General features: G+C 43.3%; 2 protein-coding genes across 4 annotated transcripts in view; one reads left to right on the top strand and one right to left on the bottom strand.

Moving 5' to 3' along the window:
- Positions 1-14,463, bottom strand: part of CDC73 (cell division cycle 73) — a 102,492-nt gene extending 88,029 nt beyond the window's left edge. For both annotated transcript variants that reach the window (XM_062497280.1, XM_062497281.1), the window contains exons 1-7: positions 14,315-14,463; positions 8,702-8,807; positions 7,637-7,706; positions 6,607-6,669; positions 6,466-6,518; positions 6,037-6,125; positions 4,472-4,688 (exon numbers count right to left, since the gene is read on the bottom strand). In XM_062497280.1, coding sequence (XP_062353264.1) covers positions 4,472-4,688; positions 6,037-6,125; positions 6,466-6,518; positions 6,607-6,669; positions 7,637-7,706; positions 8,702-8,807; positions 14,315-14,445 — 729 coding nt within the window. In that variant the 5' untranslated portion in view covers positions 14,446-14,463. The remainder of the gene's footprint in view (positions 1-4,471; positions 4,689-6,036; positions 6,126-6,465; positions 6,519-6,606; positions 6,670-7,636; positions 7,707-8,701; positions 8,808-14,314) is intronic.
- Positions 14,464-14,746: 283 nt separating this feature from the next.
- On the top strand, positions 14,747-22,210 carry GLRX2 (glutaredoxin 2). 2 transcript variants are annotated; one of them, XM_062497396.1, is made up of 5 exons: positions 14,747-14,865; positions 18,627-18,774; positions 20,024-20,093; positions 20,836-21,012; positions 21,541-22,210. In XM_062497396.1, exons 3-5 carry the CDS (start codon positions 20,031-20,033, stop codon positions 21,658-21,660), a joined length of 360 nt encoding a protein of 119 aa, XP_062353380.1. In that variant the 5' UTR covers positions 14,747-14,865; positions 18,627-18,774; positions 20,024-20,030; the 3' UTR covers positions 21,661-22,210. The 2 variants fall into 2 exon arrangements, with proteins under 2 accessions (XP_062353380.1, XP_062353379.1); XM_062497395.1 differs by lacking the exons at positions 14,747-14,865; positions 18,627-18,774 and adding an exon at positions 19,357-19,402.
- Positions 22,211-22,347: the final 137 nt, after the last annotated feature.

Here is a 22,347-nt window from a genome sequence, read left to right as displayed (position 1 = left end):
GCAATGAACTGTAGCATTTTCCCAGGAACTGGGTCTGGCTGAGGTGGAGTTAATTCCATCCTAGCTTTCCTAGTAGGGTTGCACTGTGCCCTGGTTGCCAGAAAGGTGTTGGTAACAGCCCAGTGTTGTGGCTGCTGTTCAGCAATGCTTACCCAGCACCAAGGCAGCCTCCTCACCTGTCAGCTGGGACTGGGCTGGAGAGGACAGACAGCCAGGGCACCTGACTCCAGGGATATTCCCATCATAGGACATCTGCTCAGCAGATAAGACAGAAGCTAAGAGAAAGTAGGAGGAGGGGCATTTCTTGTTACATTTGTCTTCTGGAGCAACTGCTAAATGTACCCAAGCTCTGCTCCCCAGGAAGTGGCTGCAGATTTCCTGCTGATGGGAAGAGGAGAACACATCTTTTGTCCTCTTTGCTTCCCCACTCATCTTTTGTTTTTACTAAACTGCCTTGATCTTGACCCACACACTTGTTTGCATCTTATTTTCTCCCAGCCATCCTGCTGAGGAGGGAAGCAGCTTGGTGGGCACCTGTTATCCATCCAAACAAGGTTCAACCCACCACACTCTACAAAGAAAAGGATGAAAGATGTTCTTTAAAAAAAATAAACAACACATCTGAAATGCTCAGAGCTGCTTATATGAGAACACTGGCTCATTTCAAAAAGGAACAAAATTCACAAGGCCAGTATTAGTGCATTTCCAAGATTACAGCGTTCAGATTTCTCTACACACAAGCAAAGCATGTTCAACACAGCCCACCCAGTCACCTTGCTGCTTATCTAAGAAGTAGTTCTGAGCAATCTGGGAGATTAAAAATAAATAACAAACTATAAATCAAGTACACCAGCAGTCACAGACAAAAACATACTCTCCAAATACACCTGTGAATACTGAAACTCTTGCTTAGTCTACTTTAAGTTGTTCCCACAGGAAAAATTCAAGTGCCAAATACACTTACAGTAGAGATTAAATGAGGAGGGTTTTCCTTCCGAAAACATTGCTGTTGCCTGCTACAGAAGATTTTAAAAAGAAGAGGATTTTTAGGAAAGAAAAACTAGAGAAAGGATGTGAAAGGAAAGAATCAATTTCAGTATAAACACAGGTTCTTTCTTAGATGTTCAATGGTTTGTTTTACAAAACAGCCTCCCATGCATCTAAAAACATGCACACATCTGAAACCTCTGCAGAGCACTGATACAGAACTTAACATTTAAAACACTTATGTTAGTAAACAGTCTATGTATGGATTTGAAATTCTTCCTGAAATGAAATTCCCTTAAACAATATATACTGTCAAAGAGTCCTAAAATTAAGTTCCTATGAGAAAGGAAAAAGTCTTTATACTAAACAGATGCACTTTGTCTCTGAAAAGTGATGACATAAAAATGCCACATTATTCATAAAAATCTACAAGACTACACTACAGACTTGGGGAAAGCCAACAAATATTTAAAACACTCAGAGCAGGATGACTCATCTACTAGGAATTAAATCACTCACTTTCCAAAGAGGTAAAACTGCGTAATAATCATACAGAAAAGGATGGAAAAATAACATTTTAAACAAAACATAACAATAAGCAAGATAAATGCAAATGTAGAAATCTTAAAACCAAAAGAGGACAGGTGAACTGAAATGTCTGATTTTACAAACAATAGCAACCTCACAGAAATCAATAAAAAGACATCCAGGGATCATCTGATCAAAAGAGGGTAGCAGAGAGGCCATACAGATAAAGGACCTGTGTGATGTATTACAGAAATCTTAAGGTCAAATAAACTGGGAATGACACAGCTGCTGAGGCACCTCCTACAACAGGAATATCAATGCACTTAAATTACACAGTCTCATGAACAAAACAACAACAACAACAAAAAAAAAAAAACTCAGAGGTAGGAAAAAAAAAAATCTATCACTGTAATTTCAGCAAGGGAAGATTTGTGACAATGTAGATGCTGGCAACAAAAGCAACAGGTAAAAGGACAGAATGCCAACTATCATGAAAACTCTTTAAAATGTTAAAAAAGAACACTACATCACCAGAGACTTAAAAAACCCCCAGAACAGCTCTATAAAGTAAATTTCAGAATTGGCAAGTGTGTCCAAAAGTAGAAACAGTAAATGCTTCTGAAATACAGTTAATATTATTGGCATCTATGAAGAACTTGGAGGAGCATATTGCTAGAGGAATGAATATTTTCTTCAAACATATCAAAACCAGAGGAAGCCTGTCAGTAAGCTGAAAAGGTCAAGAGATTTTTATTTTTTTTGTACTGTGGCCTGATCTTCCTAGTGTTTCCTTCTTACTTGTTAAGCTGTTTCTGCATGTTAGTTTATTACAGAGAACACAGGGAAAACTTACACACACAGAAGTGTTTCTCTGTGGAAAAGAACTTTAGAAGCAGTCTTGGACTGAAGCAATTTTTGAAAAGAAACAATAAAATTTACATTTAGGAGTTGTCACTGTGTTACCATTCACCCAGGAGTTCCAAAGGAATTCCAACATTAAAAAGGCAATGCTGAAGTCAATTTTGGTTTTAAATACTCTAGGAGGGTTCAAGAGACTGCAGATAAACCCATACCAAGCAGAGCAGGAAAAATTACAATAAAAAGAATTATCAGGCACATCAGCAATTCAAGTATCATACAGAAGAGTCAAAACAGCATTTGCAGAGCAGTATCATGCTTCCTGATCAAAATGCTTAAAAGGAACTGGGGAGAAGGGAAGAAATTATTTGCCTGAGACAATGTATCTGAGTTTCTTCACAACTTTCAAGAAATTCTTCAAAAAGGTTCAGGGAAGAGGGGGCAGAAAGGGGGCAGAAAGGGGGCAGAAAGGGGGCAGAAAGGGGGCAGAAAGGGGGCAGAAAGGGGGCAGAAAGGGGGCAGAAAGGGGGCAGAAAGGGGGCAGAAAGGGGGCAGAAAGGGGGCAGAAAGGGGGCAGAAAGGGGGCAGAAAGGGGGCAGAAAGGGGGCAGAAAGGGGGCAGAAAGGGGGCAGAAGAAAAAACCCAAACCCAAAACACCAAAATCCCTCCCGACCAATATACAAATGAAAACCTGAGCTGTTCTGCAATAAATCACAGCCCTCAGTAACATGTGATGTTTCCCCATCTACTTACTCTCACTGCTACTTGTTGGAAAATATAAACATTAACACTCGGTGATTTCTGTCCAAGCTATCAAGAATGTTCCTGCAACCCTGCACAAACCGAAATAGAAGATTTGCTGTTATGCCCATACACCCATCATGCTGCTCACAGTAACTGCATGCTAGAGTCCAAGAACAGACTTCATCCCTTTTTTCTTGTCTTCCTCCCTGCGTCATGTTTGGTTAAAGTCACCACCTCATCTCACTACAGGGATACTACAACAAAAACATTCACCTCTTCCCTACTATCTTTGCAATTTCACTGGGAAGAAAACTAAAGTTAGGAATGCCATGAATGATTCACAAAAGGAAGAAGAGCTATGCAGATTTCTTCAGTACAAACCTTTCCAATGATTAAAACATCAAAGCTTTTACCAATTTATCAGCTGCTCAGCAGCAAGGCTGCTACAAATCTGACACTCAAAGAAGCAGCTCTCACTCTGTAGGTGGCATAGAGGGATGTGCCACATACCCAGTAATTACCCCACAATTCATTAATTAAATTATTTGACAACTAATGCCCTGGGACAATACTGGGAAGTTGAGAGCTATGTGAAATACTGTTAAAAATAAGATAAATGAAGACTGAGAGCTCATTTATTTCTAAACATTATTTTCCTGTGACAATACTTAAAAGAAGTAGTGAAGGCAAAGGAGGCAGTTTGACAATAACCTCAGGAAAACGGACCCTTGAAATCTTTTAGAAATTGACTTACTGCTTCCTTGAGAAATATAGTGCCAAGTAGCTCTGTAATAAAGAAAGCCTTACTGTCCAAAGAGAGCAAGCTGTCAGCTGTACTTGCAACCATGCTCAGATAGCACATAACCAAGTGCAGCTAAAAGTAGCATAAAGGGACAAAATCCTCTTCATGGCAACACTTTCTGGTTTTGTTCATTCCAGCATTTTTCCTCCTTACTTCTTTGGTGTTTTCCACAACGTAGAGGCCTTTGGACTTTCAGAGTACCTGCACTGCTCTTTCTATTACTCCCCACTTTGGTCTGTTTCCAATCCACAGGTACTTTCATGGAGCCCTCCCCACCGCAGGGTTCAAGCCACCTTTGGTTAAGAGGAATTAAGTGATTACTTAGTATCTTTTAAGTGGCTGAAGTAAGTAGTTGGAGAAACAATTTAGATTTACTGTAACGTGATAAGGACAAACTCTTTTTTCACTGTGCCAACAGCCCTGCAAGCCCACCATGACATGGAATGCTGAGCATAATTCCCCTGTCATCTCTGATCAACAAATTAGATACAGAAAATAAAACTGCAGTTTGCATAGGGATCATAAAACCCAGCTTCATATCCAGAGCATTACCTTGCCTGTGCTTTGTAAGATTGTAGTTCTTGTCCTCCATACTCTCTCCCTGCTGACAATATCTCTAGTTACATCCACTTCAGCATCAACAAAACTTCTTTGTTTAAGAGCAGTTATGTCATCATCCAGATCAGTTTTGATAGTGGATCTCTTCTTTGCCATGATTTTGGCTTTGATAGCAGCAATTTTTTCCACTGACATAGCTTCAGACAAGGACCTAAATGAACAAAAGTAACAGTAGAGACTGAATAATTGCACAAACAATTCTTCTGAAAGAATCTGTGAATGAGTAACTTCATCCTGCCAAAGTTTAAGGCTGTGCTATAAAACACAAAACAGTCACCTTATACATACACAAAATATTACATGGGCTTGGCACTGCTGTTTTGGCCATGTGAATTCAAGTTGTGACAAAAGTCCCACAGTACTAACACAAAGACCACCCAAAAATCCCAACTACACCAAACAAAAATGAAGAATCCAAATGAAAAGCATCAGGACCAACACCTTCATTTGTAACAACACCTGAATTTCAGTTCCCTGTTATTAATGGATTACAATTTTGTGTCCAGTCAACCCACTGCTCTGAGGCTTGCAAAGCATTACTCTAAATCTTGGCTGAGGTGCAGTTATGTGGACTTGGTACCTTGGAAGATGTGATACTTTCTAAGACCACACAGGCCAGCAAACAACAGATGGTGGTAACCTTGTCCACACTCATCTGGGTTTGAGAAAACTTACTCAAGTCCAAGAGTGCAACACCTATGTGTATTTGCTTTTAACTGCAAACATAGAATTGGGCTGTCAGAGGGCCCTACTGTTTTGCAGGTGAGCTGAAGAAAAAAAAAGATAAAGACTAAATTGCACAATACTAACTGTCCATACCGAATATTACATGGGGTTGTTTTTTTCTTTGAGAATACATGAAAAAAATAATGCAAATACTGGTTGTGAAACATTCTCTTTTATAACTATATTATCAGAAAGAGAACTTCTTTGTCTTGCTACTTGGTTCACAGCAGGGTCAAGCACTGATTTGAAACTTACTGCCTGTAAATATTTGGTCTTTTTTTCAAAGGGGTAGTCTTCTACATTCAGCATTAAAAGAACTGGTAACTAGAGAACACAAACTAATACAAACAACACTTGGTAATCCTCACTGCAGCACTGCAAAGTTGTGAGACACTCAAGGGAGCATCCAAATTATTAATTTATACAAAAACACATGTACTTTATGATTTTTTTTTATTCTTATGCCTTCAAATCATGCTTCAATCAGATTTTTTTCCTACAGTTTCCTTTTAAGTACACCTGTATAAGAGATAGGAAGAAGTAATTCGAAATACATATTTTTCATGTGGTTAGCTACAATTATGGATTTCAAAAATGCCTCAAATCTGTGCTGTTGTAAGTGTTTCAAGGTCTGACTCCTCAAACATTACTGAGAGTATCAAAGAGCTCCACTGACAGCTGCTGGGCAGAAGTAAAACTGGCTGCTTTGAACAGCACAAGAACTGCTCTCCATCCTGTAATTAAGCATTAGGCATAAGGAAAAGCAATCCCACCTGATCTGCTCTGTTTGCACGATGCCCTCTTTATGTCCTTCGAGCCGAGCTGCCAAGCGCTCCTTGTCGAGCCGCACACACTCTTCATCCTGGAAGGAACAGCCACGCCTAAGTTCTTGTGCATTCTCTTTTCAAATATAAATGCAGCTAGAATTAAAGCTGTTCAGAAGTATTTTCTTCACATTTGCAAGGACAATCTTTATTTCCAGTGATTTTTGATCTGGGCGCTAGCATTAAGTGCAGAGCTATTAGAAGTTTCCTCAAGAACCACAATTCTTCAAGTCTAACTTCTAATCTCTTCCAGTTCCCACGTGCATGAACAGAAGTACACCAAAGGACAGGTAACCCCATGGAATTCCTACAAAAACAGATAAACACCATAATTTACCTCCACCCCCAATTTGGATCGATGACAGTTATTGTCATTACCTCTATTCTTGGCTTCTTTGCTTCTGCTAATATTTCATCTGCTGCTCTTTTAACTACAAGAAAAGAAGGACATGAAAAATCTAAGATTGTAGTAGATTTTTATAAAATAAACCTCAAAGTTATTTTTTAGTTAAACTGTACCTTGAGTGGATCGTTGAAGACCAATTTCAAGTGGAGCACTTCTGTCTATGCTTGATGAGGTTGCTGCAGTCAAACAGAACATTCAGTTTAAATAGAAAATATTTGCAATAATATTTGGGAATGAAAAAAGAAGGACAAAAGATGAACTGCAACAATGGAAACTCTACATACTAAATAGCAAAGGTCAAACACTGGGACTGGAGTGGAATGGAGACATTCAGAACCTGACTGAACATACAATTAAATCATGTTGCTCAGGGTCTTTTGGCCTGTCTTTGAAAAGGGGATTGAACCAGGTGACCTCTTCTGGTCCATTCCAATATAAATTAATCAATGATTCTATGATCTCTATATACCACTCAGAAAAGAAAAGAGTCACAATGAGAAATCTTGACCTAGAATCAAGATCTACTGGTTTGTCTGGTTTGCTTTATTTAAAAAAAGACAATCTGATGATTCCTTATATATATATATATATATATAGTGAATTTACTCATCATATTACAGAAATCATCTCATATTCCAGGATACTTAAAGACCACCTATGAAACAGGGCATCTTACAAAGGTGATATTTCTGTTTTTCTCAGAGAAACCTCTTTTCTCTGACTATAGTTACAAAAAAATGAAAATCATGAAATGCTAGGCAAATCTGCCAGAGTGACAAAGTAGTGATTTAAAATATTTTATTGAACTGAAGATTTCATCCCACACATTTCTTGCATTCAAGATCAATGCACTACTGAAAGCTTCCCATACTCTAAAGAAGGAAAAAACACCTAAGCATTCTAATACATAATTATTAACCATAGTAGGTTAATAGCAATAGTTATGTTCACCTCTAAACATGTATGCTTAAGAACACAATTAAAAACACACAAAATAATAACTGAATGTGCCGGAAATTCTCAGAGTTAAGATGCCAACTGCCTACTGTTCATCCAGTCTTCCCCTCCTACCCCTCACTCTTGCCATGAATATGAAGCAGTAAAGAGCACTGTATGTCCAAGTCAAAAGAACACATTACTCACATGTTTCCCCATTTAGGTATGCAAGCAAGTCTTTCCTATCAGGTCTTCTTACCACAGGAATGTTTTCAGTCTGAAAAAACAGCAGATGTGACATTAAACTGTTCTTCCCTCACAGAGACTCTTGCTGAAGATTTTTCACTTTTACTGAAAACTACTCATTCACACAAAGACATGCCCACGTGTCCTGCCACCCAAGGAAGCTTAACTATCAAGTTTAAAGTGCAACCACATCCTAGAGGATGTTCAGCTACATAAAATTAAACATACAGCCTGCTACGAAACTGAAAGAGAGGGCAGCCTTTTTCCTCCTTCCCTTCAAACTTGCAAATAAGATTAAGAGCTAGCATTTATCACACACACACACACACACACACACACACTTCTCTGCCAGGACTCTGTGTTGATACATAGAAACCAAGTATCTCAATTGTATTGTTCCAACACAGCACTGCTGTCTCAGGTAACAATGAAGCACAAGGAAAGATGGAGAGTGGTCTAGTAGAAAGCAGTCAAATGCAAATCAAAAGGACTTTTTAAAAATTCCTGTACCTTTCTTTGTAGGGCTTAACCAGTAATTTTTTAAATTGGATTGCTAATTTCCAAGTCCACTCCAAAGCTGTTCTGTTTTTCTCCATTCTGTAGATCCCTGCCACCTACAGCACTAAAGGATCATCTAGATTGGGATCACTCCACACAACAGATGGACAAAAGAACTCCTGAAATAGTTTAATGCTGGAAACAACTATGTCCATAGAATATCAAGATAAATGCTGCCATTGCTGTTAATAATTGGTTGACAAACTCTTGCTGTAAACATAATTTGGTGGTTTGGAGTGATAGTCTGGTAGGAAGTGAATTGCCAAGAAAAACACTCCACCCTGACAGGACTTGTCATGTGATCCTTCTGCAGAGGTGATTGTTTTTAAACACTCACACACTTTGCTGCGTATCATTCTCGCTTTCCCCAGCCAAATTCATACGTGAGTGCTATTACCATTCCCTGAAAATAACTACACACATTCATTATCACAAGACAAAAAATCACACTTGGTATGGTCCACTTACTGCAGCACGACGGACATACACAGGATGGGAAAGGTGCACATTATTGAGCAGGAACAAGATAGAATCCAAAGTGTAGTATTCCCTGGGCTGGCCCTCTTTCCCAGTCCTGTAACACAGGAAAAAGATTGTAACATTTAACTTCTCCATCTGTCTCAAGCATACCCTCTTTTAGAAAAGGTCAATTTTCTTTCCAGATGACAGTTTAAAAAGCAAGCAGTTAATATTGCTATCAGGCTATTGCCAAACTAGTGAGCTCTCAATTGTGCTAAAAAATACAGGTGAGGGAGATGAGTTCTTGCAGCCCCTTTACTGAATGAATTATTTTAAAAGCAGTCCCAAAATAATCCAAAATAAGAGCTGGATGTGTTGCAAAATAAACAAGCAAGACATGGGAAATCACAAGTACACATTCCCCCTCATTCACACAATTTATTCTGATTATCAAAAGAACTGTCTATCCTATGTCAGACAGAAATAAAGTATTACATCATCTTCAGGTACAATAGACCAGACTTTTCAGCACTAGAGAAAGTGAGAACTTGGGATATATAAATTCCACAAAGTCTAGGGAGCAAAGGGCTCAAATGGTGCTGAAAGATTAAAATACGGAGTGACTACAAACTAATTGCACACAAAATCAGCAAAACCCTGAATGGTACAAAATCACAGTGAACTCCCATATTGAAGTCAGACCACATCAGAGCAACACAACAGCATCAAGTTCAATCTCAGCTTGTTTCAAAGATACAGCTTTTAAATCTAAAAGGAAACTTGTTCTGTGCAACTATTTACCAAAAACAAAACAAATAAAAAAAAACAACAACAAAATAAAAACCACACCAACCACCAAACAAGGTCAAATAAATCCCTGGCTCAGCTTGGCTCCATGCACATTGAACATAACTTCCCCCTTTCACACATTCACCCATTATGCTGTTACTACAAGATTTTGTAGGGGAAGCAATGCCTGTCCATGATTTTAAAAACCCTACTTCCTAAACACTCCAACTGCTCTGAGAAACAGACCTGGCAGTCAGGAAAGCAGCAAGAGCAGCAATTCCACTGCCCACCCCCCCACTTTGGGACTTGCCAAACCCCAGTTCCATGCAGGACAGGGCTCCTCCACACTGCCCAGTCCCTGTCCCCGACCAGCTGGCTCACCCTTAAAGCCTGTGGAAGTCACCAAAAAAACAGCTCAAAGCTATAAATTTAAGACTGGCAGAGAATTTTCAACAAACAGATTTCAGGAAGAAACCCTTCCATTAAAAGAGTTTTCCCTCCAAGTACAGTGCCTTTACTCATGGCTCATCATCAGCACCAGAACACAGGCAGAAGTGCCAACCTCACTGAGGGAAGAGAGAGGAAATAAAAAATACTCAGTCACAACTTTATGGAGCTTGAATGAGCCACACAAAAAATCTACTCAACCAACAGAAGTGTAATTCTGTTTTCTCAGTACTGTGGATTTAATGCCAGCGACTGCTTGCTTGTCATTACTTTTCTGACATTAGTCAAGAGTGCCCAATAACCTGTTCAGAACTTATTATTAGCAGTAAAGTTCAAAACCTCACCTTCACATTGAAGCCTGAGAAAACAAATACAAGAATAACATGCAGAGAAAAGGGATTCAGGATATGAAAACTGTAGAATAAAGGGAATAAAGGGTCTCTCTCTCCACTGTCCCTTCCTTCCAAAAACCTCGTCTGCAAGAGGTGGAGGGTGCCTGTACTTTTTGCTGCTCCAGAGGAAAGGGAATAGACACAGGATATTTTTTTCAGCTGCTAAAAAGCCAAAACTTGGCTTCACAACTACAGGCAGCCACCAGAACTGGATTCCTCAGCAAGGAATTGTTTGAATAAGCAGCAAAGCAGTAAGGATCTTTGATAAGGTGGTATCTAAACATTCTGGAAGCACTAGCAGAAACAAAAGCTTCCTCCACACAGGCTTGGCTCCGAAGCAAAGCCATGATGTCACATGATACAGTTGTCACTTCATTTTAAAACAAACACTTTAGACTGTCTTCGTTCAGAATAACTCATTATTTCTTTGAAGTGTGCCATATGCACTGAGCATGATAGAAATGTCCAGCTGGTCATCTACTCAAGCTTTAACAATATCTAGCAATAAATGACAAAAATATTAAAAAAAAACAAATACCGAACCATAATCTATTAATTGAAAAACTACAGTATTACAAAGCCACAGGCATTGCCAAAGCTCAGCAGGGCACAGCTGGTACTTCATCACTTCAACCACACACACAAGAATTCCCTGTGCTCATTATGGCTTTAAGAGAATGTTTTATTAGGAGGACAAGACATTGCACATTAATGGGAAATCATCAGATGGACAAGCAGTTCCACACACAAAGAAAACCTCAACCTAAACTGACATTTCAACATCAGTGTGTGCTCCTGCTAAATAAACAGAAAACTAAAAACAGGCACATGTGAAGGTAGCTTGCCTCATTCCATTTACAAACATCCAAAGTAGAGATAGAAATTAATTCTGTTATTTCCCACATTCAGTTATAGCATCGATTACTTAAGAAAAAAATTAAAATCTTAGAAGGCAGACCTCAACAAACCCAGTGACAATCATTAAAGCAAAAGTATAGGGAAGAGTTGCATCTCTTACAAAATAAACTCCAGCTTAAAAACTGAGAAAATGTTTATATAACAGGAGACAGCAAATTTCACCTGCTCGTTTTTTAACACCAGAAACCTACTTCTTTCTCATCCATTCACCCTCCAGCTGTGGGCACCAGGTATTCATTTTTAACAGCTTTATTTCCTCTAACCTTTTTCAAAGCCTTAAGTTTTACAGAGGTACTAAGGACCTGTGTCTCATCCACAAAACCAAGCAGAAATCTTCAAAAATAGAAGACAAAGCACACCGAGTATCACACAACTGACAATACCCAGGGCCAGCTCTCACTGTTTAAAAACTCAGCTGTATAACCAAGCCTCTTGACTAGGCAAACAAAGCAATGAATTTCTCTGGTAGATTGATTCCTTCCCTGGGTTTTGAAATGGATTCATTAATCACTCTTCAAGGCCCATAGGTCAAAACACACAAACCACTTCATCTCAGACCACCTAGCATTTTTCATGTGCCAGCAGCAGCATCCCTATAATTATAATCTGGAAACTAAACTGGATTAAAGTTGTTTCCCCCCCCACACACACACTTTTTTTTTGCTTTTTTTCCCTCCAGGTTACCTTTAACTTGGCTTGATTCCTCAGACCAATTCTCTGTTTGGATGACACTTGTGCCAGCAGAGGGAGAAGGCAATGCAGGGCACCACTGCTGACTTCTGCCAGCTAAGCTGCTCGAGGAGCCACAGCTAAATGTCTCATGGGACTACTTCTAATTCTAGCAGGGACAAATGCCAGTGCTGCTCTTCAGCCTGGCATTACTCTTTCCAGGCTGGAGATGCAATTACAGCAACCCTACTGTGGACACCTAAAACAGAACTCAAGGTTTGTTCTGTGAAAGACTAAGCTACCAACACCTGCTCAGTGCAAGCATAATTTAGATCCTGGCAAGTGACCCGAATATAAAATGGTTGGAAACTTGAAAGTTTTTGAAAATGTCCCTCCTGAGTGTGGCAATTACCTAAATTACCAGCTCCTAAAGTGTAGTGCTCAAGCTACTGAGCATGGCTTGCAGAACTGGTCTCATTTTTACAGTGTCTTCAATTTAAAGCTGAGACATGCAAAATGCCACAGTGGTTGACAAGAAATGCTGTGAAATGAGAGCAGTCTGATCCTATCAAAACTTCAGAATCCATTGATCTAAACCAAGCTTAACTAGCTCACCTCAAACAAACCAAAGAACAAAACCCCTCAAATTCTACCACACACGTATCCCAGGAGGTGAGCATGTGTGGCAGACCATGTGTGAGCATGTCACTCACAGCTCTGACAAGGAACTGCTGCTGTTGTACTCAGAGAATCCTCTGTTCACCCACGCATCCTTCTTGACCAGGAAGATAAAGCTGCCTGGGTGTACATAGCAAAGTTTGCTCTCCAGCTGCTTTTAGGCTTTTCGGCAGCAATTTCAGGTCTAATCCAAGCTCTCCTGAGCTCTAGGATAGGGCTGGTATATCAATTTCTTGTTCTCTGCAGAAGGGCAATGAAACTTGTTTGTCTACTTAACCACTACCTGCTACCACTTGGGAAAAGCAACTTGTAGCAAGGAAACCACCACAAGTGTCTACACACTGCCCAGCAAAAATACAGCCAAGACTTCTAACTGCTTATCCAAATATTTTTCTTCCTCTTCAGACTACATACCAGTACCCTCCACTCAGCCAGGAAGCAAAAATAACTCCACAAATTAGTTTCTGAAAGCTTGAAACAGTTAATGAAAAAGCATGTTTCTAGTAATATATAAGGTACAAAGGAAAATCAGCTACAAAAAGTCCACCTACAACTCAAGACAAGCAAGTAAGCTTATTTCCTTTCTCTCTCTCAATCTCAGGCTAATAAAAGTCATATCATAATTATGAGAAAAAAAAAATTCTGGTCAGACTCAACTACAAGTTCAGGGGTTTTTGAGAAATCTGCAGGTACTTTTGATTTTCCACAAAGGTTCCTCTTTGATCAATGCCTGAGCTTTAACAAAAGGCATTTTTCCCTCTTAAGTTTGAAAAGATTCATTGGAACCCCTCTAGTGAGGACATCAAGAAACAAGCAGCTGCTAAATTCTAAGAAAAAGTGAATTAAAAACTCCTTTGCAATGCAAGCAATCCATACTATAGTAGGAAACTCAACAGGTAAAAACCCTCATTTTCTAGAAGCTTTCTAAAAGCAGGCATTTTATCTAATACAATCATTTAAGCGACATAAACACACTCTCTATACTCGTTTATTATGATAAGAACAACTAGGAAACAGCCTGCACTAGGTCCTGCCCAGGAAGAGGCCTCAGGTGGGGGCAGAGCACCTGCACAGCTCATCAGAGGGAGCGTCGGTCTGGACCTCGCCGGCTTTGTTCTGGTGCAGCAAAGCTCCAGGAGACGAGAACTACCCCCGACAATGCAAGGCAGTAGAATCACAGACTATGCCGAGTGGGAAGGGACCCATCAAGATCACCCCTTGCAGCTCCTGGCCCCGTGCAGAGCACCCGAAGAATCCTACGACGTGCCTGAGAGCGCTGTCCGGACGATGTAACGCCTCTTTTTCGCTAAACACCCGAAAAAAACTTGGCAGAAGCTGCCTCCAGCCATTTCATTGCATGAGTCTGCAGGACGCGACCCCGCCGGGCGGCACGGACAGGAGCGCCGAGAGCCGAGGAACGGCCCGGCCCCGGTTCCGCGGCTCTCCTGGCCCAGGGCAGGACCTGGGAACGTTCCCGAAGGGAGCGGCGAGCGCTCCCTGCCCGGCCGGGCTGCCAGCGGACAGGAATCGCCCACGGGACACCCGGGCAGGGCGCCGGGGCCCCGAGGCCCTGCGGGAGGCGGCACCACCCCGCCCGACCGCGACCGCCTCGCTCCCTGCAGGGCGCCGGGGGGGGACAAGAACGGCGGGATCCCCTTCCCCGCTGCCCGGGCGCAACTTCGGGGCAACTTCTCCCCCCGCCCGCCCCTTTCCCGGCCCCGTCGCTCACCCCCAGATGACATAGTTGGTCTTGACGTTCTTGGGCCAGGAGAACTCCCCGAAGATCACCTCGTCGCCCTTGACCACGATCTCCTTCTTCTGCGTGTTGTACTGCCGCAGCACGCTCAGTACGTCCGCCATCTTCGCCCGGCCGCCACCGCTCCGGCCGCCGCCGCCGCCCGCCGCAGGACCCCGCCGGCGCGCCCCGGGCTGCCCGCCGCGAATGCCTGAGCCAAAGCCGCCGCGCCGCCTACAAGGGGCGACGCCGGACGCGTTGCCACGGGAGCGACGCGGGCCCGCCCCGGGGGGGCGGTGCCGGCGGGGCGGGAGGCCACGCCCCCTTTGCCCTCAGGGCTGCCGCGGCCCTGCTGCCGCCCTCATGGCGGGGCGGGGCGTGCGGGTGTAGCTTTGTGCGTCCCGAGCGCGCCCAGCTGTCTTGTGTTGTGTGTGAAAATAGGGCCTTTACACGCGACCACTGCCTGAGTTTATCGGCGCTGCTTCTCTTCTCTGGAGCTTTGATGCTCCCGGGTGTCAGCCGAGTCACGACGCGGGGCTGCGCTGGTTGGTTTGGGTGGAGTTTTACTGGTTCTTAAGAGGTTTTAGAGGGTGCTGGAAGGGGGTTGGTGGTGCTAAGGGGGTTTTATGGGGTGCTGGGATAGATTTAGGGGTGCTAATGGAGTTTTACAGGGTGCTGGGAAGGATTTGTGAATGCTAAAGCACAACTAAAAAGGGTTTCAGGGGTGTTGAGGTTTGAAGGGGGATCGGGGATGCTAGGACGATATGTGGCACATTGGGAGGAGTTTTAGTGGGGCTAAAGAGGTTTTGGAGGGTGCTCAAAGAGGTTTGGGGTGCAAATGGGGCTTTAGAGTGTGCTGGAAGGGGTCTAAGAGAGCTAAAATGGATTTGGGGGTGCTGAGGAGGTTTGAGAGGGATTGGTGGAGCTGGGATGGTTTATGGTGTACTAGGAGTGGTTTTAGTGACACTGAAGTTTTAAAGGGCCCTGAGAGGGATTTGAGGTTGATAAGAGGGTTTTATGTCATTACAGCCCTGCAGCACATGCTTGATATCAGCTGGGACAGCATGATCACAGGAATATCTCAAGAAAACAGTGTGAAAGGACCAGAGGGAACAGCAGGAAGCAGTATCAGTGAAGTTTATGCTGGACATCAGGAAAAGGTTCTTCACCTAGAGGGTGGTCAGGCTCCCCCAGGGCAGTGGTCATGGTCCCTAGCCTGCCAGAAGTTTTTGGGCAGAGTTTTCAGACACATGGTGGGATTATTGGGATGTCCTGTGCAGGGACACGAGTTGGGCTCGATGACCCTTGAGGGTCCTTTCCAATCCAGGATATTCTGTGACTCTGTGATTCTCTCAGATACTGTGTGTGCATCTCACTCTGCAGGCTGGAGAGAAAACTCCTGTATCCTGGATAGAAGCTGGGTTTTAAAAAGATAGAAAAGCTTCTGCTTTATCAATCACCAAAATGTCCTTTAATTCTGATAGAAATAAGCCATCAAAAGACCATAGAAAAAAAAAAAAGGTCATTAGGAAAATGTTGCCTGTAAATCTGAAGAAGGATAAACAGTAATGCCATGGAGGACATCCTACATTACCCTGCAGAATTTGGGATCTGAGAGCTCAGTTTGCTCTGTTTGCTCACTTGAGCAATAGCACAGCTGCAGCTGGCACATGCTCTCTCCATGTTCCAGGTTAATTTCTTCTGCTGAAACACATAAAAATTGGGAGCATAGCATTCCCAGCAGAACCAAACAAACTGGTACCCCCTGGGAAATATTGATTGCAGGATTTGAGGCCCCAAAGCAAGCTGTCATCATGACTTATTCTAACCTTTGATGCTCATAATTTTCTTAATACTCTCCAACACTGACAGAAAACATTCTTCCATCTTAAATTTGCAAAAGGCAGAATTTCATTTTTCTTCTTGTAAGTAGCATGTGCTGAGACTGACAAAACAGACTAAAAGCCAACAGCCTAAAGAATTCCCTGTTTCAATATGTGAGTGATATTCCCATCTGTGTCAGAACAACTAGGCATGCAGAGCACTAGAAGTGTATTCAAAACATTTCAGATATGGTATTGAAATAGTCTAGCACACAAATATGACTGCAATACCCAGTAAGATGATGAATTATACCAGTCACTGCCAAAATTTATTTGTCAATGAGTATAGAGTAATATTTATGTGTTTAGAAGACAAAGTCATAATGAATAAATATCATTTCCTGAACTGGATTTGGAATTACTACTGGAGCTACAGCTCATGAAAATTGGAGCAGGACTTGAAGTGCTTCCAGCAGGTCAAGTCCCATTTCCATGCCTCATCCCAAAAGCTCCAGTATCCCCTAAACCAATGCTGCCTCTTCAGAAACACATCCTGTACATCTGCTGCACTACAAGTAATAGTTCTTTTCAGTGAGACACACGGTCACTGCATTGCAATGACACCAAAAAGCCCCTCATTTCAATTCTGCTCCATTCTGCTGCTCAGGGAGCAGGGAATGGTGCAGTGCACAGTCAGCTGCACACACTGCTGCGAAGAGATTTATTTTCAGGTTTCCAGAAAATGTTACAGTTCTGGTTTCCTTTCTCATTTAAGGCTGCATTCACTGGGGAGACCACTGAAAAAGAAAACTGAGCAAGAAGGAGCGTGTGCATTGGCAGTAGTCCAGCAGGGACAAGCTGCCTGCACCTTTAGGAGCAGGATCCCTGTGGGAGCTCAGTGTGCTGCTCAGGGAGGAGGGAGCAAAGCAGGGAGCAGCACGGAGCGAGTTTGTCTCGCCCTGCTGAAATCATGCAGATATGAAACAAAGGATGGAGTGGCACAGAGGTGCTGTGGTCATGCTCTGGCAGGAACAATGCAGGTAACAGGAACTAAGCCGAAGGAATGACCCAAACAATGACCCAGCTTTGTGTCAGTAACCCCCTTATATGCTCATGACTAAAATCAAACTCCACTTAAGCGTGAAATTATGTCAGCCATAACTTTACCTGCTCCTGTCACTCACTGAAAGCAATATAAATACAGCTTTGGTGGTAAGGGAGGTCAGAGGAGACTCCATCTCTGTATCCTGGCACTGTCAGAGGGCCCTACCTATCTCCTCCCCACAGGGACACCTACTGGGTAAGACTCCAGCACTCGGCTATACTGGTGCTTGCTCAGGAAATTCAGAAAGTCAGATCAGTGTTTGTGATCATACTTTTAGTGCTGCTTTGGCATCTCCCAGCTGAACGAGCTTGTGGCTGGCTGTATTGTTCATATTTCATGTGTTCACACACAATTCTGCACACAGGGTACTCGCCACCAGCGCAGAACCACAAGTGGGCTGGGCTGGAGGAAACTCCAAAGATCATCTCTTTCCAGTGCCACACCAGCTCTGCACGTCTGCTGCCAAACTGGCCACAGCTCAGAAGCTAAACCCAGCTGTCCCAGCCCCTCTGATATCTGAGGAGCAGCTGGAATGCCAGGGGGGTGATTTTCTGCCAAATTTAATGCAATAGATATAGTGCGTTTACTCTTAATGAGACACTTTCATTACAAGTTTTAACTGGGAGTTTAAAAAACAGTTCCCACAGTTTGCTATGGGGATCATAGTGACATTATTAACCAGCATTTATGTAATTGAATCAGGATTTGATATGAAACTATTTCCATGTGGCATTAGATACCTGAGAGTTTATCAGTTTTATCACAGAAGATTAGGCTACAATATCATTATCTGAAATGAGCAAGCAAGTTACCATTTCATAAAATGAAAGTATATGACATGGGTACAATGTTTCAATTGCATTTTCTCCCTACTTTAACAGGCTATACTGATGTTTTATAGGAAAGCAAAATTAAGCCACAAATATATAATTTTACATCATAGATAAGTTCATTTAAGATTAGTCAGCATCCAGAAAGATGACACAAGGATACATCACACATGAACACATATTCCCATTTTTATAGCTACATGTGAGCAAGACCAAACCAGTACACCACACTGCATTTCCTTGCAGTATTTTTTAAAACATAGGGCTGAGCACTGAACAGTGCTCCAGAGCACAATTTACCCTCTCCACTAAGAGTGGGATAGAAAAATTTCTCTACTACTGAGATATTTGTACAGACCCGAGAGGGAACACTCAGAGAGTATTCCACAGGAGTACTCTGCTAAGGACACGTATTTGACCAGGCTCCACAGCAAGGTATGTGGGGGTGAATAAACAGAATATTGTTGAACAGCTTTTATTGGGCAGACTGAGGAAATAAAAAAAACCTCTCCACATAAAGTAAAACCTCTTTTTTTTTTTTTCCCCAGGAGCCACTAAAAACATTCCACACATTACATGATTAGCCAGCTGCACAAACACAATTTCCCAGGTACCAGGAGGAGTTCTCCATCGGCAAGGCAGGAAAGAAACGTGAGGAAGAAGAGGCAACAGAAACGGGGACGGAGAAGATTTAAAGTAAGTTTTACATTGGACGAAGCAAAGGCACCACCAAAACTCCCACATCTGGAAGTCAGCCGGGCAGGAGGCCATATCTCTCCGATTTCCCCCACACCAGGGGCGGATCTGGGGCCTCTGGGAAATTCAGCCCTTCTTTAGGCCTCTCTAGACCCCTATCCTGGGAAATCCAGCCCCACTCTACACCTCTCCAGGGAGGAAAGCTGCACCATCCCATGCTGTCCCTGTGCCGTCCCTATGCTGTCCCTGTGCCGTCCCTGTGCCGTCCCTGTACCGTCCCTGTACCGTCCCTGTACTGTCCCTATGCTGTCCCTATGCTGTCCCTGTGCCGTCCCTGTGCCGTTCCTGTACCGTCCCTGTACTGTCCCTATGCTGTCCCTGTGCCGTCCCTGTGCCGTTCCTGTACTGTCCCTGTACTGTCCCTATGCTGTTCCTGTACCGTCCCTGTGCCGCTCGCGCTCCGGCCGCACCGGCAGCACGAGGGGCAGCCCCGGGAGGCGGTGCGGGGGGGCCTGAGACGAGCTGTGCCGGACCGCCGTGAGGACTGCGGGGAAGCGCCGCCCCTTCCTGCTGGCGCCATGGCCCTGCAGGGGGCGCTGCGCCGGCTGGCGGCGGCTTGGGGGGGGCGGTAAGGGCGGGCCGGGGGCGCCGGGCCGGGATAGGGATCGGGGCTGGGAATGGGACGGGGATAAGGACCGGGATCGGGACCTGGACTGGGAGTGGGGCCCGGACACGGTCTGGAGCAGGGAACTGGGACAGGGATAAGGATCGGGATCGGGACACGGATAGAGATAGCGATCGGGACCGGGATCGGGACCGGGGTCGGGAACGAACAAGGAGAGAGTCTGGAACAGGGCCCGGGCCCGGGACCGGAATGAGGACCGGGAGAGCGACCGCGTTCGGGATGAGGCTGAGGACGGGACGGAGCGGGCGGGGTGCCGTGTGTCCCGGCACAGGACGGGGCAGGGAGCGCGGTGCCGCTGCCGCGGGCGGGGTGGCGGGGTGGCAGGTGAGTGTTTGTGTGTGTGGCTGTGGCTGTGCCTGTCACCGGCGGCGCGGAGCGTTTGCGTTTCCCTGTAACGGCCCCGCCGCGCTGCTCCCGTCCCTGCGGGCACCCAAGGAGCTGCGGGGATGCAGGTGTTGCGGCTCGAGTGAACTTGCGTGGAGAACTCAGTTAAATATCGAAACAGAACAGGGCAATGTGGCGTTTCTTTGAAAGCTCGAATATCTGACTGTCATTTCTTTTTAGTTCTAGAATGGGGAACAGCCAGACTGCTTCTGTAGGATTGTCTAATGATGCTGCTGTGAATCAAATACAGGTAGCTTTATTTATGTTGCTTTTACTGATTTTCAGCATTTATAAAAGCCAGTTACTGCAAACCTTTTCTTAATTATACAAAGAAATAGCGTAAATAGTTCTGCCTGTTGAACATGTTCCTATGTTTATTACGGTTATCAAGCCGTGCTGGCAGTTTTGTTTATCCACAGCCCTGGAACCCGATCTTCCTAGGCTACACACATTCTATGTTTTTTTCAGACCTCCACTCAAATACATTTCTGCTGTCAACATTGGGGAGAGAAGCTTAAATTACTTATTTTTAAATTACTGATATCAAGTACAGTTACATATTTTAAAGGATTGTGTTGGGGTTTTTTTGTTTGTTTGGGTTTTTTTAAAATAAATTTACTGATAGTAAATGATAGCCTGAAATCCCCTTGAATTTACAGCAAGGTGATATGGGTGTATCTTTCACCCACTGCTTTTGGTCACTCTGCTTGGCACGGGCACATCCCAAGTGCCTTACAGAGAAAACTGTCCTAAACAATTTAGGGGGATGCAGGGAATTGGGCAGACTGCAGAGCAGAATTGTACCACACACTCCTCCATCCTTGTGCTCAGTTTGGAGCCAGGTGCAGGTCAAACCTGCCTTCAGAGGTTTTCCTGTTTGCTACTCTAGCAGCAGGTTTTTAACTTGTGCATTACTTTTATGGCTGTTCAGTAGTGTTCAAAGTGTATGGGCTCAGAGCTCGCTGACTTTTAACTTTCTTTTGAGCACTCAGGACATTATTTCACACAACTGTGTGGTGATTTTCTCTAAAACAACATGCCCATACTGCAAAATGGCAAAAAACCTGTTTGAGGATTTGGATGTGAATTACACAGCTGTGGAACTGGACATAAATACAAACGGAAGGCAGCTCCAAGACGTTCTGGAACAGATGACTGGTGGCAGAACAGTGAGTATATTCTCTTATATGTAACAAGTAACAGCTTGGGATACACACATCACTCTTGGGCTATATCCATAGCAAGTCCTTAATTGTTTTCTGACACTTAAATTTGGGATACAAACTCCTAAATTAAATACTGCAGGAAGGTTCTGTCTCTTCTTCTAGAACGCCTCTGGCTATCCCTCAGAGGTGATCTTTGCCATACTGCCACTGAATTAATTGAAGTATCAAAGCCATTTTTCATTTGTATATTTAAACCATTGTGTTTAACACTTGTATATTATTTTATATAGTCTCACTTGATGCAATTACTGGAATTTATTACAATCACCCACACAGTGACTTCATCCCAATTTTGAGGGGCATGTGAAGTTTCCCATCTCTGTAAATATTCTGGAGAAGTATGCATTGTACACTAATATTGCACACACATGTAGAACACAATAATTGTGTGTACTGGAGCCCACATGGGCTTGCTTGCATGTTTACCTTTTTTCCAAGAAGTAACTAATGCAACTTTTGTTTTCTTTATAGGTCCCAAGAGTGTTTATCAATGGGACTTGTGTTGGAGGTGCAACAGATACTCAAAAGCTTCATGAGGAAGGCAAACTGCTTCCTTTAATTCATCAGTGCCAAATGAAAGCAAATTACTGAGCAACCATCTCTAGCTGAGCTTTGTCTTCCTTTGTATGAACAGAATTTCAGATGAATTCAGAAGATCACAGACACACGGCACAAGCTGCACTCAACAACCTCGAACCATGGCTTTCTGAATTACAAATCATTCTGACAGACTTTATGGACTTGGTGAATTACTTGGTGTCCTTGCCTCAGCTTTCCCACAACCCAGGTGGTCACTAGCAAACATGATGTAACTCTTGGGGTTCTTAGTGAGACAGTGATGTCATTTCACAGTGATGACATTCTGCTGCAAGAAGTCCTGTGGGTCTGCAATAATCCTGTGGGTTTTGCTGCCCATTGATTTACTTTCTAGCTTTGTCTCAATAAATTGTCAGTTTAATTTAATGGTTTCTTTAAATATAATTCTTCTCTGTCAAACTGAAGTGTAAAGCAAGTCCAGTTTTATAGTGATATTGGTGTGTGCATGTCTGCCTCTCTTGTGGCATTCCAGTGCCTGATCACCCAGCTCCCAAATTGTGTGTCCAATGGAACAGAAAAGGGAATAAAGATTCTGGCAGCTTTAGAGAGTGACAGCTTTCATCTTTACTGTGCACTGGGAGGTATCAGTCTGTACTCCATTCAGGAATGTCTTCCAGGTGGCCCAGGCAGCTCAGGCACTCAGCTGCAGCTGCACACTACAGTACAACCAATCCAACAATA

The sequence above is a fragment of the Cinclus cinclus genome, chromosome 8, assembly GCF_963662255.1.
Source record: "Cinclus cinclus chromosome 8, bCinCin1.1, whole genome shotgun sequence".
Taxonomy (NCBI): Eukaryota; Metazoa; Chordata; class Aves; order Passeriformes; family Cinclidae; genus Cinclus; species Cinclus cinclus.
Note: the sequence above shows the minus strand (reverse complement) of the source record. Positions and strands in the feature narration are given on the sequence as shown.